The following is a 16,394-nucleotide window of genomic DNA, read 5'->3' on the forward strand; positions in this document are numbered from 1 at the left end:
ATTACATGTGTGAGCCACTGCGCCCAGCCTGAAAGCATTCTTTTAAGGATAGGTAGCTTCTGGAGATAGTGAATATCAGTAACTGTGTGTTTATTCATTTAATTTATAAAGATCAATATTATCTCTATTATATGTGAACATTTTACAGTAGCACCAATATGGCCAGATATGCTGAACATAATGGTGTTCCCAAGACCTGGGCAATGTATATAGTAGTGTCGCATTTAGACACTTTTGCTTCAGGCTGGTATTGTGGTTGGGATAAAAGAAAAGGAGCTGAAAGACACTTGAAAAATAGTGTCAAGGCTGGGCACAGTGGCTCACGCCTGTAATCCCAGCATTTTGGGAGGCTGAGGCAGGCGGATCTTGAGGTCAGGAGATTGAGATCATCCTGGCCAACAAGGTGAAACCCCCTCTACTAAAATACAAAGTGTGGTGGTGCGCACTTGTAGTCCCAGCTACTCGGGAGGCTGAGGGAGGGGAATCGCTTGAACCCAGGAGGCAGAGGTTGCAGTGAGTTGAGATCGCGCCACTGCACTCTAGCCTGGTAACAGAGCAAGACTCCATCTCAAAAAAAAAAAAAAATGGTGTCAAGTATGAAAACAGACTAATTATTTTTATTCATTTATTTATTTAAACTGGAGTCTCACTCTGTCACCCAGACTGGAGTGCAGTAGTGTAATCTCATCTCCCCACAACCTCTGCCTCCTGGGCTCAAGTGATGATCGTGCCTCAGCCTCCCGACTAGCTGGGACTACAGGCACACACCACCACATCCGGCTAAGTTTTTGTATTTTTGGCAGAGATGGGGTTTCACCATGTTGCTCAGGCTGGTCTCGAGCTCCTGAGCTCAAGGGATCCACCTGCCTCAGCCTCCCAAAATGCTGAGATTACAGGCGTAAGCCACCGCACTGGCCAAAAACAGACTAATTAATTTTCAAAGCTCTCATGAAAGCCACATTTTCCTCCCTCTTTTTCTTGCTCTTGACCTTGTTATAGTAAAGCCAATACTGAACTCTGTAGAGACACAAAGCAGAGCTTCGTCTTCTTGGAAAGGGCACAAATTACTAGGTAGGTATATCAGGGAGGTTTCAGATTCCCTATGGCAGATGTGCTGAGTGAATTTAGTCTGCTTCTCCCGGGCTCAAAGGGCAGAGACTCTTTTTTATGACTTCATTTTGTGATGTTAGTCAAATTGAGGGCTGGAGGCAGGAGATAGCCCATAAAGGCTCATGTTAGTCCTCTGATTCAATCATCAGAAGAGAGACTTGGGTGGCTCTTAACTTCAGGAAAGCCACACTTACAATATCACCTATAAGGCTGATCTTGTAGTATTTTGAAGACTTCCTTTTAAATAGATTCCATAGGCTTTTGAATCACTGTTCTCACAATGCTATGTATAATATGCAAATGCTAAAGTAAACATAAACACATCTTTGAATTATAAACTCTAATAGATAGGAGGAAGCACTATTCCTAATTCCTTTTGACAGTGTCAGCACTGCCAGGGGCCCAGCTGAAGGCCTTCTGCTCCCTGACACTATTGTCGTCTTCAAGGCCTTAGAAAATCACTTCCAAACTCTAGCTTTTAGGAAAAAGGTAATTTGGCTTTTCTGGGAAAGCATGGTGCAATAGATTCATCCAGAAGCGTGAAGAATTCTTATAATCTATAACTGCAGATGGAGATCCAAATACATTTGGAAAGGAAATTTGTTGAGAGTGCCACCAATTGTCTAAAAAGTAAGTAGTAAAATTACCAGAGGTGGCTGGGCACAGTGGCTCACACCTATAATCCCAGAACTTTGGGAAGCCGAGGTGGGTGGATCACCTGAGGTCAGGAGTTCGAGAACAGCCTGGCCAACATGATGAAACCCTGTCTTTACTAAAAATACAAAAATTAGCTGGGCGTGGTGGCAGATACCTGTAATCCCAGCTACTCAGGAGGCTGAGGAAGGAAAATCGTTTGAACCCAGGAGGCAGAGCTTGCAGTGAACCGAGATCATGTCACTGCACTCAAATCTGGGCAACGAGAGCAAATCTCTATCACAAAAAAAAAAAAAAAAAAAAAAAACCAGAGGTGTGTATAATAATTATTTTAAATGAGTACATTCAAACCTTTTTCCTTATCTATAAATTTATGGTCTTGAACAATAATGCCTTTAGGGCATAATTTTTATGATATCAAGAGCAAAAAAGATAGAAAGTTATCATCACAAAACCAGAAGCTCTAGCCTGCTGTAAGGGGTGATGTATGAGGTTGTCGGATTTGATAGCAGATTACTGGGCAGATTGTTAAATTTGCCTTCTCTAGTGATCTTTTACATTTGACAAATTCTTCCGTGTTTTGAGATGATTTAAACATATGGTTATGAAACAGATCAGAACTTTTAAATCAAAGTTGAAAGTTTTCTTTACTGCCTGGAGTACAAGTGTGTTACAATGAATATATACATAAATAAATGGAAAATTATGCACAAGTTGGAAAGCATTCACTTTCTAGCAGTATCTTCTGGAGAAGCAGAACAATGGAGAAGAGGAAAGTTGGGAAAGCTGAATTTCTGTGCTAAGATCATAATTCTCTTACTCTCTAATCTTCTGAGTCTCTTCATTGTGTCGGAGTTTCTCATCACTGGAAAGGAAGCTCCACACAGGCAGGGATCATCATCTGTGTATTTTATTATTTATTTATTTATTCTTTTTATTTTTTGAGACGCAGTCTCTCTCTGTTGCCCAGGCTGTAATGCAGTGGTGTGATTTCGGCTCACTGCAACCTCCACCTCCCAGGTTCCAGCAATTCTCCTGCCTCAGCCTCCTGAGTAGCTGGGATTACAGGTGTGAGCCACCCTGCCTGTTTACTTTTTGTATTTGTAGTAGAGACAGGATTTCACCATGTTGGCCAGGATGGTCTCGAATTCCTGACCTCAGGTGATCCACCTGTCTTGGCCTCCCAAAGTGTTGGGATTATAGGCGTGAGCCTCACCTGGAATCATCTGTGTTTTTAACTGATGTATCCCAATCATCTAGAAAGCGGCTAGCACATAGTAGGCTCTCAATTTATATTTACTGATTAAACAAATCCATAACATTATATTAATCATAGCAGCCTCTATATATTTGGCTTGAATGTTTCATGGGGGAAAAAATGAGACAAAGGAGCTTGAACCTCCTTGGAAGAAGATTCTTAGCTAAATCCAATTAGAGTCAATTTTTTTCATTGCTTACACAGCCTTCCAAATCAAAATCATCTTGAAGCCAGCAGCAGTTGATGTCTTCCAGAAGTAGTATGATGCCAAATCTCAGCCTTGCTCACCTCCCTTAGTGTGGCCTCAGCTGTATGCTGAAATATGGTAGTGAAAAACTGGGGTCTGAATAACAGATCACAGTTTTTTCATTAGTTATAGGACCTTGGCCATGTTGTTTAACCTTTGATAATTTGGTTTCCTAACAATGGGGACATGAGTAACATCAACCAGGGAGTTCTAAGGATAAAATGAGATAATTCATGTAAAGTTCCCCGCATAGTACAGCACATGGGAAACACTCCATAAATGTTAAATTATAGCATTTTGCCATCAGAGGATTTCTTCTCAGTTCATTTTCTTCTGTTCATTTTTCTGCTTGAGCACTTGTATCACTTTCCTTGAGCTGCCATAAAAATGACGACAAACAAGATGACATACAACAGCAGAAATTGCTCACAGTTCCGGAGGCTAGATGACCAAGGTGTTGGCAGGGGCGGGCTCCCTCTGAAACCTTTGGGAAAGGATCTTTCCTTGCACATTTCAGTTTCTGATAGCCCCCGACATTCTTGGCTTGTGGTGGAGAATCCCCATCTCCACGTCAGTCTTCACATGGTGTTCTTTCTGTGTCTCTTCACATCATCTTCCCTCTACGCGCGTCTGTGTCCAAATTTTAACTTTTATAAACACACCAGTCATCTTGGATAAGGGCCCACCCTGGTGACCTCATTTTAATTTATTTACTTCTGTAAAGTCCCTATTTCCAAAAGAGACTACATTCTGAGGTACTCAGGATTAGGACTTTAGCGTATTTGGTGGAGAGGGACAAAATTCAACCCCTAATAGAAAAGCAGACAGGAAAAAAATAATGAACTGAGAAGAAATCCTCAGCTAACAAAATAATAGTATGATTCTTTCTTCTCAACTAAGCGTGTCCTTCCTTCCCCAGTGGGGGTGGATCATATAATTTGGCAGCGAATTAGGACCTTTTAGGTTTAGGCTTACCTGTCTCACTAACCGTCTACATCAAAAAAAGTCACTCAAATTCTACAGACCTGGGTTACTTCAGTGTAAAATGAAGGGGCTGAACCAGATGATTCTACCATGTCTTCTAATTTCAAAAGGCCATGTTTACAAAGTGTGGCCCTCTTCTTCTCAACTACAGTCAGTGTCTACATCTCCTGGATTCTCTGTGCATCTTGATGTTCCTGTAACTAATAATAAAGGCTCCCATCATTACCACAAAAAAATCAATATGTGAGATAATTGATATGTTAATTAGTTTGATTGAGCAGTTTCACAATACATACATATATCAAAGCATCACACTGGGGGTCATAAATATATATAATTTTTATTTGTCAATTAAAAAAATAAGAAGAAGAATAAGTAGTTCTGATATATCTCAGGCAATTTCATTTGTCCCAATGTATACTTGCATTAGAATCCCACTGTTCATAATGCTATTTAATGAGAACACTGGTCTTTTCAAATGAAAGTTTTATTAGATTTAGATTGATAAAATATCTAAATAGTGCCAGTGAGCCTTTTTGTGTGTGTTTTTATTGCTTTTTGAAATTTTCTAAAATTGGTTGACATTTTGTTTTAATGTCAACCACCCTCCACATAGAAATACGATCTGAGGTATAAGGGTTTGTACTATGTGTCTTTTTTGATTATAGTATAATACAACTCCTGTGAAAGTCATAAAACCAAAATTCAAAGGATTAGAGAAAATGAGAAATTATAGTTGTCCCCGGTTATCTGCAGTTTTGATTTCCCCAGTTTCAATTATCTGTGGTCAAGCACAATCCAAAAATATTGAATGAAAATATCCTGAAATAAACCATTTTTAGTTTTAAATTGCAGGCTGTTGGGAGTAGTGTGATGAAATCTCACACTGTCCCATTCCCATTCCCCAATGATTTGAATCTTCTCTTTGTCCAGCACATCAGTGCTGTCTATGCTACTGGCCCATTAGTTACATAGTAGCCATCTCGGTTATCAGATCAACTGCCATGGGTATCCCAGTGCTTATGTCCAAGGAACCCTTATTTTACCTAATAATAGCCCCAAAGCACAAGAGTTGTGATGTTAGTATATTATTATAATTGCTTTATTTTACTATTAGCTATTTTAATTAATTTCTTACTGTGCCTTATCTTAGGTATGTATGTATAGGAAAAAACATAGTATATAGAGGGCTCAATACTGTCCGTGATTTCAGGCATCCACAGGAGGTCTGAGAACATATCTTCTAAAGATAAGGGGGGACTACTATAAATGCTGCCACAGAGTCACAGACTATTGACAACTTTCCTGAAAGTTTGCTTAGATTATCATTATACTTAAAAGTACAGACAACCATTATACTTAAAAGAAGTCTACTCTGCCACAGCTAGAAGAAAATTTAAGAAAGAAAATTAGAACTCTATGCCAACTCTGGGATATAACAGTTTTAGAGTGCCCTAGCCAACAAGGGTCGGCTGCAGATAGATTCAAGATCACCAAATGGCATTTTCTTGGCCTTGTCTGAAAACTGCTGCCCCAAGTGTTCACAGGATTGTTTCTTTCTCTTTCAGCTTCCTCCATTCTCAAAAGGGAGAAGCGACTGAGGACAAAGAATGTACATTTTAGTTGTGTCACCGTGTACTACTTCACCAGGAGGCAAGGCTTCACAAGTGTGCCCAGTCAAGGGGGAAGCACCCTGGGGATGTCCAGCCGCCATAACAGCGTGCGTCAGTACACTCTTGGCGAGTTTGCAAGGGAGCAGGAGAGGCTCCACCGAGAGATGTTGAGAGAACACCTTAGGGAGGAAAAACTGAACTCCTTAAAACTAAAGGTAAAAAACAAACTCATTTTCTGCAAAGTCTCATATCCTTACAGCAATTTGATTGAGTTAACCGTTTTCGTATTTATAATCACGAACCAAACTGGGCATTTTACATAAGAGACTGCTTGCTGACATTTTTTTTAAAGCAAAACAATATTGTCTGTTTACTGAAAGCAATGTGAGAAACTTACCTGACATCATTTATTCATTCATTCCACCAATATTTACTATTGAATATTGTGAGATCATGTGCCCTGTGCTTGGGCTAGGGCTAGTAGGAGACAAAATAGATGTGGTCCTCTCTCTATAGGAACTTATAGAATAGTAGAAAATAAAAATATTAATAAAAGTGCTAAACAAAATAAAAGCACAACTTCATTGAGTGCAATGTAGAAGTGTTGCAAGGTATTATGAAAGTTTATAACAGGGAATTGATGTGGTCAAGGAGGTCAAGGAAAGCTTTCTCAAGGAAGTGAAATGAAAATCTGAAGAGGTGACTAGGCAAAGAGGATTGGCAAGAGCATTTCAGATATCAGGAAAAGCCAGAGCTACTGTATTAGTCTGTTTTCACGCTGCTGATAAAGACACACCTGGGACTAGGTAATTTATAAAGAAAAGGAGGTTTAATGAACTCAGTTCCATATGGCTGGGGAGGCCTCACAATCATGGCGGAAGGCAAAAGGCACTTATTACATGGCGGCAGCAAGAGGGAAAGTGAGAGCCAAGTGAAAAAGGAAACTCCTTATAAAACCATCAGATCTCATGAGACTTATCACTACCATGAGAATGCTATGGGGGAACCGCCCCCATGATTCAATTATCCCCCACTGGGTCCCTCCCACAACACATGGGAATTATGGGAGTTACAATTAAAGATGAGATTTGGATGAGGACACAGCCAAACCATATCAGCTACCTTGTGCCAGGAGGGAGCACAGTGAGTCCACAATGGCTTGTGTGGCTGGAGCAGAGGCAAGAAGAATGAAGTAACATGAAGGAGGCAGGAATGAGGCTTTGTAAACCATATTAAGGTATTTTTTCCTCTTCTTCCTAAGGCCATCAAAAGTCATCAAGAGTTTTAAGCTGAGTTGGAGTGGCAGGATATGATCCAGCTCATGAAATGGTGGGAGAAAAAGTTATGGGTAGGGTAAGTGGTGTTGAGAGGGGATGGAATATATGAAGTTAGACCAGTTAGAAGGCTGTTACCACAGTCTGGGAGAGAGGTGACAGTAGGTTATATTAGACTGATGATGGTAGGGGAGTCGGAGAGAGATGAATAGAGGGAGAAATTTAGCAAACAAAATCAACAGTGTTTAATGACAGGTTGGATTTAGGAGGAAGAGAAGGAGATTGTCAAGAATGACCCCTACATTTCTGGCTTGCAAAACCAAATGGGTTGTAGGTGATAATACTGTTTTGCTATGACAAGGAACACAGGAAGGGGAAAGGCTGGGGGTGGGATGTGGATAGTGAGATCGTTTTTGGACATACTGAGTTTGAGGGGCTTTTGAGTTACCAAGACATGTCAGGAAGGTATCCAAGTGGAAAAACTTATTTTTGTGCCACTTTAGAGATTAAATGGAGAGAAATACGACACTGAAAACATCTTTTGTCAACTAAAGATGCTCTTCCATTGGATTATCACCTTATCAATTGATAGGAAATATTTTTCTATCATTATCTAATGACAACGAAAATCTTTCTTAGGTAATCCAGGGTACTTAACATAAATGGTCATTTGTTAAATACCTGAAGCACCATAAGCACAGCTGGGTTAGCATTACTTTTAGTTTTCAGAATAAAGTCAGTCAGCAGGGGTGTGATGTGTGTTTCAAAACATCTTGTTTCTGTGTACTTTGCAATGCATGTATGTGCCATGTTCCCAATTGCATGGCAAAGCAGTCACTTAAATTAAGCTGGTTAAAAACTAGCTTAGAGCATGTCTCTTACTTTGGCAGTATTTTTGGCAGGTTTTACTGAAAGTCTCGGGTCTCATTAAAAGTTTTGTCAGTAGAAATCCTTTATTATTGTTGTTGTTGTTTATGCTTGCTCTGCATGTAGCTTAATTTAGTAAAAATTCTCAGATTTGCTTCTCTTCTGAAATCCACCCTCTGCCTTTGTCACCCACAGCAAACCAACTCTACCCTCTACCCAAAGAGTGAAGTCGTTCTCCAAATTCAAGTATTGGTAGCACAATAGTAATGGCTGCCAATTATTAAGTGATTTTATTTGCCAGGTACTTTATGAACATGATTTAATGCAATCCTCAGGAAGACCCAGTGGAATAGGTAAATTATTAGAACATGTTTACAACTGAGAAATAAAAGAAGCACAGAGATGTTAAGTTGGCTCATCCAAATAGAAAACGGATTCTATTATCTTATTACTTCCTATTCTTTAATTAATTGATTAGCTACTATAGGTGTTGAGAAAGACAATCTTTGTACTTTTGGGGAGTCATCCTGTCTGGGGTTTGGTACTGTGTGCAGTGGTTTTTAACAGCTGGGGGACTGACATGCTGTCTGAGAACCAAAAGATTTATTGTGGTGAACTTTGAGGCACGTGGTACATGTGATGAATGTTAGGGGAAGCCACAAACCTACAGCAACCTTCTCCCATGTGCTATGTACTATAATTTGTATCCAGCTATTTCCATACATTTTTTAAACAAACTGAATTAGAAAAGAAGGAGCAAAAAGACCACTCTATTACTAATTTGTTTTTTAAAATTCTGCTTAGTGTTGGATGTTGGAGAGGCAATCATCTGAGCAAGTGTCAGGTATCGGTTTGTTACTGGTAAGTGAAAACACAGTTTTCCCCTTTGATGAAATGTAAACAAAAGGCATTTGGTTATCATCACTACTTCCAAATAAATGCCAACCTAAAAGATAATGAGATTTTGAGGTGATCCAATCTTAACCTCACTCTGCTTAAAGTATTCAGAAACACATGTCACACAAAGCTAAAAGATCACAGCAATGTGAACCAGCTTTTTAAAACTCTGAGGAGAACTAATGGAGAAAAACTTGTGTATATTTTCATTGTAATTCCTCTATGAACTTTTATGATTTTTAAAATATTATTGACTATGGTTTAGCTATCCAAAGCCAGCTACCCCAAAACATAGCTATTCAAAAATTTCATTCTGATACTTGAAATTTCACTTTTAATGTGGTATTTGTTTGAAATATAAACACCTCTGGTGTAAGTAACAAAATATAGATGCCCCTCAATTTGCAGTGGAATTATCTCCTGGTAAACCCATTGTAAATTTAAAATATCATTGAGCTGAAAAATGCGTTTAATACACCTAACTTACTGAACATTATGGCTTAACCTAGCCCACCTTAAACATGCTCAGAACACTTACATTGGCCTACCGGAGAGGAAGATCATCTGGCCACACAGTTTGCCATAGGGTAGCAGTTGTTCATCCTCATGATTGCATGGCTGACAGAGCAGTCCCAATACCCTGCATCATGCAAGGATGTTGCTAACCCAGCAAAAGATCAAAATTCAAAATTCAAAGCCTAGTTTCTACTGAATGTATATTGCTTTTGCACCATCATAAAATCATGAAAAGCCAAACCATCATAAACCAGGGACCTTCTGTAAATGTGGCTAAATTGATTTCATTATTTTAACTGGGGCAGCAGAAGGGTCATTGGTATGGAAGAGCATTCCAAAAAGAAAAGTAAGACTTGTTAAAGACAAACTTTGCTCACTGTGAGTTGGCCTGAGTTGGTCCTTTGTGAGTGGCAGTGAATTGCCTGCTGAATAAGGAGTGAGGAAAGGCAGCATCTGACAAGACAGACATTTTCCAAAGCCATCATTACGGAGACACGTAATACACCATGGGAAGCTCATTGAACTCAGAGCTAGATAGTTTTCCTTCTACTTCTTTGAGAACCAACAGCCCCAAAACAGGAAGGAGAAGCTCCTCTTTCCACTGTGCCTCTGTATCTTTCCAGGGTGTCTTTGCTGAGTTCCAAATAGAGAACACATTTATATAATGGCACCTCTCATAATGGGGCTTTAATAGAGAAATATGAGAAAAAGAAATACATGCATATACACTTCTAGACATTATAATACATCTATAGATGTTATTTTGGAAACAAAATAAAGATGTTATTTTGAAAACAAAATAAAAATAGAAATGTATGTTTTGATCATAAAATTGCTCCTAATTTAGTAATTCATCTTCCAGTCAAGTTATGGTTTTAGATATATCAAAAAATAATATGTAAGTATTACCTTAGTAGAACAAATCCAGTTCTATTTGGGGGAGTTCAAGTGTGTCTTTTTTTGTTAGTGGTGCTGGTCTTTCAAACATTGTCTATAAACAACTAATAGAGAAAGCTGATTGAATAAAATGCATTTCTAGAAGAAATAAGTAGCTTTAGATTTCTAAATTACAGAGCACAGTTTTTCTTCTCTGTCAAGCCAATTCAAACATGTCGTACTCTTCACAGTAATCAATGCAGTCATCTTAATACTATAAACTTTTCCAAATTAAGTGCTTAGATTTCATCATCTGCACCACATTGTTGAACAATTACATTAGCCTTTATTCCCAATTCACATGTATCTGTAAAATGCATTAGGCAGCCATTTGTATGTTTTAAAGAACATTGGTGTTCCAATTGCCTCTAGGTTCTATCATACTGGATTCTACTACCTTGTTCTAAGAAATTTAATTTAGCTTTGACAGCTTTGGCTTGGCTTTTTATTTTTTCAACCCAAGTTGTTCCCCTTATTTCTGAGATCCAAGGGTCTATCTTCATTCTTCCTGCCATTTCTAATTGCTTTTCAGAATTATGTACTTTTCTCAATTTTTCAGTCATATGTTCCTTGAGTAATGAGTGGCTGTTACTTGTCCTCATTGCCTCCTTTAAAAAACAAACAAAAAAAGTTGGCAGATGGTAACTCTTCCTTTAATGATTAACCTTTAAAAAAACTCTACATAAATTTTTTCCATCCCAAATCTCAGATTTATGACTGTGCTTTACCCATTTAGTGACTTACCAATGCGATATTATAATTCTCCACTTCACCTCCAGCCCTTCTCTTTGTATCTCCTCAAAAGTCTTATGATTTATCTTCCAGATACAGGCCTTAAATGCCCTGATAGATAGAAGAGATTAGAGGCTTTTGAGAAACAGTTGAACTATATCAATCATCAACATTTTTGGATGTGTCATTAACTATTTCCCCATACTCTGATTCTTTATTAGATGTGTCAGAACCTGCTGGTCATGATATATTTGAACTCCACTTATCCTTACAGAATTTCTGTTAGATTGTAGAGATTATGCCACAGTATACTTAGTGTCAGGGCTTCCGGAATGCATCCCCAAATGGAGGCCCACTTTAACATCAAATGGAAAACTTTGATGTGCCAAATACCTGCTCTGTCACATACACAACCTATTTTGACAGAGAAAATAAACCTAAACAAAGTGATGGAGACTGAAAGGGTGGGCTGCAGCCCTGGGCAAATGTAGTACCTTTAAGAATATGTTCTTTCAAAATATTGTTGGTGTTTTAGTTTAAATGGAACAACTAAGCATATGTAATCAAATCTTTAGTTTCTTTCTCTGCAACAACCATTGGACTGTTAATTTAGGGAAGTCAATTGCACTGATTCTCCTGATTAAAATGTGGGGTATATTCAGTGATGTGCTGGAGCCAGCTTGTTAAAGTTGCTCACTAAAGTGGATTGTGTACTTCTCTTCCCAACGGTAGCTTGAAATCAGCTATGATGGATGTATTTAAACCATGAAATTTGGCAAACATGACAAATTAGAATTTTTTTCCAGAGTGTCAGTTGTTAAATATTTACTAGCATGCTACTAGATCCGTCTGGCTTATTAGCTACCACTGAAAGAAGTGATTTTGGTCTAAATCAGAGGGTAGGAGAAAAAAATTTGAGAGGAAATTTTCATATGTCTTATATGTTGATACGATCATCACCCCTCCTGGTGACTGTGTGGTAATATGTATTCCAAGGTCCTATTGTGACTTCAGGTTGTTGAAATTCTCATAAGCTAACAAAACAACCAAACATTCCTAGTGCTTTGAGGGTATAATTAAATTGGTTCCAGTTTGCCACCTGCAATTAACAGCTAATGAGCTAAAGAACTATATTATAAGATGTGACTCAATATCCAAATTATATACATATTTTCCTTTAGTTTTCCAGAGACCTTATAGACTAGGTCACTGTCCAACTTATACCACAAAACCAGGAATTTATTGTATTAAAAACATATCCTATGCTTTCTAGCCTCTTATTGAGAAACTCTGGTGATCCAGAGCACACAACTTTTTGAAATAGCCCATTTCATTTTGCAGCTTTAATTGTTAGAAAGCTCTTCCTTACATTGAGCAACCTGCTGCCATGTGATTGCAAACTTTTGACCCAAATTATGCCCCATAAGTACACAGAGTAAATCTTCCCTATTTTCCGAATTCTGGCTGTTTGAAAGCAATGGTGATGGACTTGCAAATATTTGAAGAAAGCTTGTGGGTTCTATATGTTTCTGTTCTGTAGCATTAAACATCCTTGGTTCTTTCCACTGATCCTCCTGGGTCATGGCTTTTAGGCTCTTTGTTGCCCTGGTTTCCTTCCTCTGGATACAGTGCTATTTATGTCTCCTTCATAATATGGTACTTGATCTCGACATGGTGCTCCAGGCATATGTTACATTATCTTCTTCCAAGTTCTGGATGTTCTTTCCATAGAATACACTAAGGATATAGTGGCTTTTGGACTGTGATCAATTTTTTTTGTTCTTAGTAAGCTGGTGGTAAGCAAAAAACAAACAATAAATAAATAAACTAAACGAAACAAAAAACAAGCAAACAAAACTCAGGTCTTCTAAGCCAACTCTGCATTATGATATAAATCAAAATTTTGTAACATCTCCATGGCAAAAGCCCTCTTTAGTGCTAGACATGGCCTGTAGAGAGTGATCAATAAGGTTTTGTTACATTTAATTTCAATAAACTTGGTCTTGTCATCTGTAGATGTGGTAAGCTTGCCTTTTAGGTCTTCATCCAAGTTATGGACTTAAAACTGCATTTAACAAAACAGGGCCAAGTTTAGGATATTCTCTCAAGGTAGCTATCCTCAAGAGTAAAAGGAGAAGCACCCCACCATGACCCCCATGGAGAAACATTGCCAGAGTGAGCCACTGCTACTGATAGGATGTATAGATGCCATATCCTTCATTCCTGGCCTCCTTGGTGGTACAAAAGAGGCTGAGCATCACTGGTCTTAGAGGCATTTTTACTGCTCAGCTAACTAAAAAGTCATATATCCAACCATATTCTTATTAATCAGATTACATTCCATTTTCCACATGAAGAGCATAAGAAATTCTGTCAGAGTGAAAGAATGGGAAATTCTCAGAACTATATTCTCGTCTTAGAGACAAAATAAGAAATTCTCTGGCCGGGCAGGGTGGCTCACACCTGTAATGCCAGCACTTTGGGAGGCAGAGGCTGGAGAATTGCTGGAGGCCGGGAGTTAAAGACCAGCCTGGGCAACATAGTGAGACCCCTTCTCTACAAAATAATTTAAAATTTAGCTGGGCAGTTGCATGTGCCTGTAGTCCCAGCTACTTGGAAGGTTGTGATGAGAGCATCACTTGGGCCCTGGAGTTCAAGGTTGCAGTGAGCTATGATTGTGCCATTGTACTGTAGCCTGGGTCCCGGGTGACAGAGTGAGATTCTGAGAAAAGAAAGAAAGAGAGAGAGAGAGAGAGAAAGGAAGGAAGGAAAGAAGGAGAGAGAGAGAAAGAAAGAAAGAAACAGAGAGAGAGAGAAAGAAAAAAGAAACAGAGAGAGAGAGAAAGGAAGGAAAGAAGGAAGGAAGGAAGGAAGGAAAAAGAAATTTTCAGGACTAGAGCACTGGTTTTCCAACTGTGATCCTTGGGGTCTGAGATTAGGGGCCAGAGCAGAAAGCCTAAGATGCAGATCTCATTTTCACTTTTATCTTCCATATGTTAAGGTTCTGCATGGAATTTTAATTGAAAAATGGACACTTTCCCTGTAGTAAACTTAGGCAATAGTCTAATAATTACTGCTCTTTTTTGTCACATGTACAGAGACCATCTTTTTAAGTATTTTTTTCTAGAATATTGTTATTCAGAACTAGCTTTTTTAAAAAAAAAATTTGTTCCCACTTTGATTATCTTGTAATTCTTTACTCCATGACTCTTCAAAACTGCTAGACTGCACAACCATAACTTCAAGCTTTTTCATTGCCTTAAAGCATAAATTTTCTGGGCCTGGAGATTCTTCCATAAAACAGCAGAGTCCTCTTTCACTGTCTCCTCACCTCCTTTTTGCTTTAAATCCTTCCTGACATGCCTGTTCTCGCATTTTTGGTTTGAAGGTTTTTCTTTTTGAAAAAGACTGTGGAATCTGAATAGGAAGTAAATAATTCTGCTTTGTGACTTTGTACCTAGCCTTCCTTTTCATGTCTATTCTCTCTTCCTCCCCACCACTTCAATAACTTGCACATATATTTTGTGCTCTTACCACATTATATCATATTTATTTCACGGTCATCTCCCCCAGCAGGCTGGAACCTCCTTATATGGCAGAACTATTGTACATCTATAAACCTCCATACCTAGTACAGTGCTTGGCAATATACCATAGTGACTAAGGATATTCATTTATTCATTTTAAAAATGTATTAATCAACTTACTATGGGACTGGCAATTATCAAGGTGCAAAGGATACACTGGTAAACAAGACAGGTGTCATCTCTGCTCTCAACATGCTCACAGTATGATAGGGGAGATAAACATTAAATCAATCACCAAAGCTAATATAGTTTTACAACACTAGACCACAGGCTATACAGATTTCTCAGGCCAGGATAAATAAGTTAAAAGTCAGCTGAGAAAATCAAAATAGTAATACATTAGCTCAACCAACTTCAATCAGCTTTATCTGATGTCCTCTCCATTAGAAAGGCCACCTCCACATTCCCAAAAAGTAGGACCCAAAGGAAATACTAACTTGGGAGATGTTGTATCTTTGGTTTGCTCTCTGTTTTCTTCTTTCCTGAGCTCTTGCTTTCTGTGTCTGAATCATATCCTTTCTTTTTTTTTTTTTTTTTTTTTCTGAGACAGAGTCTCGCTGTCGCCCAGCCTGGAGAGCAGTGGTGTGATCTCAGCTCACTGCAACCTCCACCTGCCAGATTCAAGCAATTCCCTTGCCACAGCTTACCAAATAGCCAGGACTACAGGTGCCTGCCACCAATCCTGGCTAGGTTTTGTATTTTTAGTAGAGACAGGGTTTCACCATGTTGGCCAGTCTGGTCTTGAACTCCTGAGCTCGCTATCTGCCCGCCTCAGCCTCCCAAAGTGCTGGGATTACAGGCATGAGCCACCACGCCCAGCCAATATCCTTTGTTTCTGAGTGAGCTATTTCTAGGGAAGCTTATTCTGCTCTTTTGTCTCTTGCCCCACAGCACTGAGATCAGCTCTTAGAGTGTACTGCAACGTTATCTTTTTTTGTTTCCTTTTGTTCAGTTTTTCTACCATTGCTCTTAAGAATTTTTACTCCAACTGGTCTTGAAAGCATGGCTCAAGCTTTGGAGTCACATAAACCTAAGTTTGATCATCAGCATCATCACTAAATGGCTATTTAGCTAGACTTTGGCAAATTATATTCTCTGAGCTTCAATTTTCTCAACTACAAAAAAATTTTACTTTATAAGATTGTCATGCAAATTAGGTGAGATAATTTATATACAGTATGGACCTTAATGGCTAGTATTTACTATATGGCAGCTTAGATCATTCTCAACATCATCATCTTTATTATAATATGCAGTAATCAGTGTCTGTGAAGCTGAATTAGTTTTTCACATTCTTGTTTCTGGAAATCACTCTCTTTTTCACACGTGTGAATAATTCAGTAAAGACCAGAAAATTTTGTTAGTAAACATAACTTTTAAGTGCTAAAAAGAAGTGTTTTTATTTTTGTTTTTTGTTTTATTTTGTTTTGCCTTGGCATTTTAGTCAATCTATACTTTTAGTATTGTTTCCCTCTTCTAATCATTTTATTAGTTGAATTGAATTAGGTGTTTGGGGGCCCTTGATGGCACCAAAAATTTCATCTCCTTAAAATTTATGGAAGAACTCATTCACAACATGATATAGTAAAAACAAAACAAAAAGTTGAGCCTTGATTTTTATTTGGGATCACTATATTTGACTCAAAGCTGTCTGAGAATCATTCCACTGATTCTGACAGTAATGTGTCTCATCCCTCAGGTGTGATTAGATGGGCAAAA

General features: G+C 38.5%; 1 protein-coding gene across 8 annotated transcripts in view; it reads left to right on the top strand.

Moving 5' to 3' along the window:
• The window catches only part of CSRNP3 (cysteine and serine rich nuclear protein 3), a 218,758-nt gene that overhangs the window by 182,612 nt on the left and 19,752 nt on the right, over positions 1-16,394 (top strand). For 7 of the 8 annotated variants that reach the window (XM_063647603.1, XM_063647601.1, XM_063647605.1 and 4 more), the window contains 2 exons: positions 5,822-6,081; positions 8,812-8,868. In XM_063647603.1, the coding sequence (XP_063503673.1) occupies positions 5,822-6,081; positions 8,812-8,868 (317 nt within the window). The remainder of the gene's footprint in view (positions 1-5,821; positions 6,082-8,811; positions 8,869-16,394) is intronic. The other variant, XM_054478802.2, reaches the window with a different exon arrangement.

The sequence above is a fragment of the Pongo pygmaeus genome, chromosome 11, assembly GCF_028885625.2.
Source record: "Pongo pygmaeus isolate AG05252 chromosome 11, NHGRI_mPonPyg2-v2.0_pri, whole genome shotgun sequence".
In the NCBI taxonomy this organism is placed as follows: domain Eukaryota; kingdom Metazoa; phylum Chordata; class Mammalia; order Primates; family Hominidae; genus Pongo; species Pongo pygmaeus.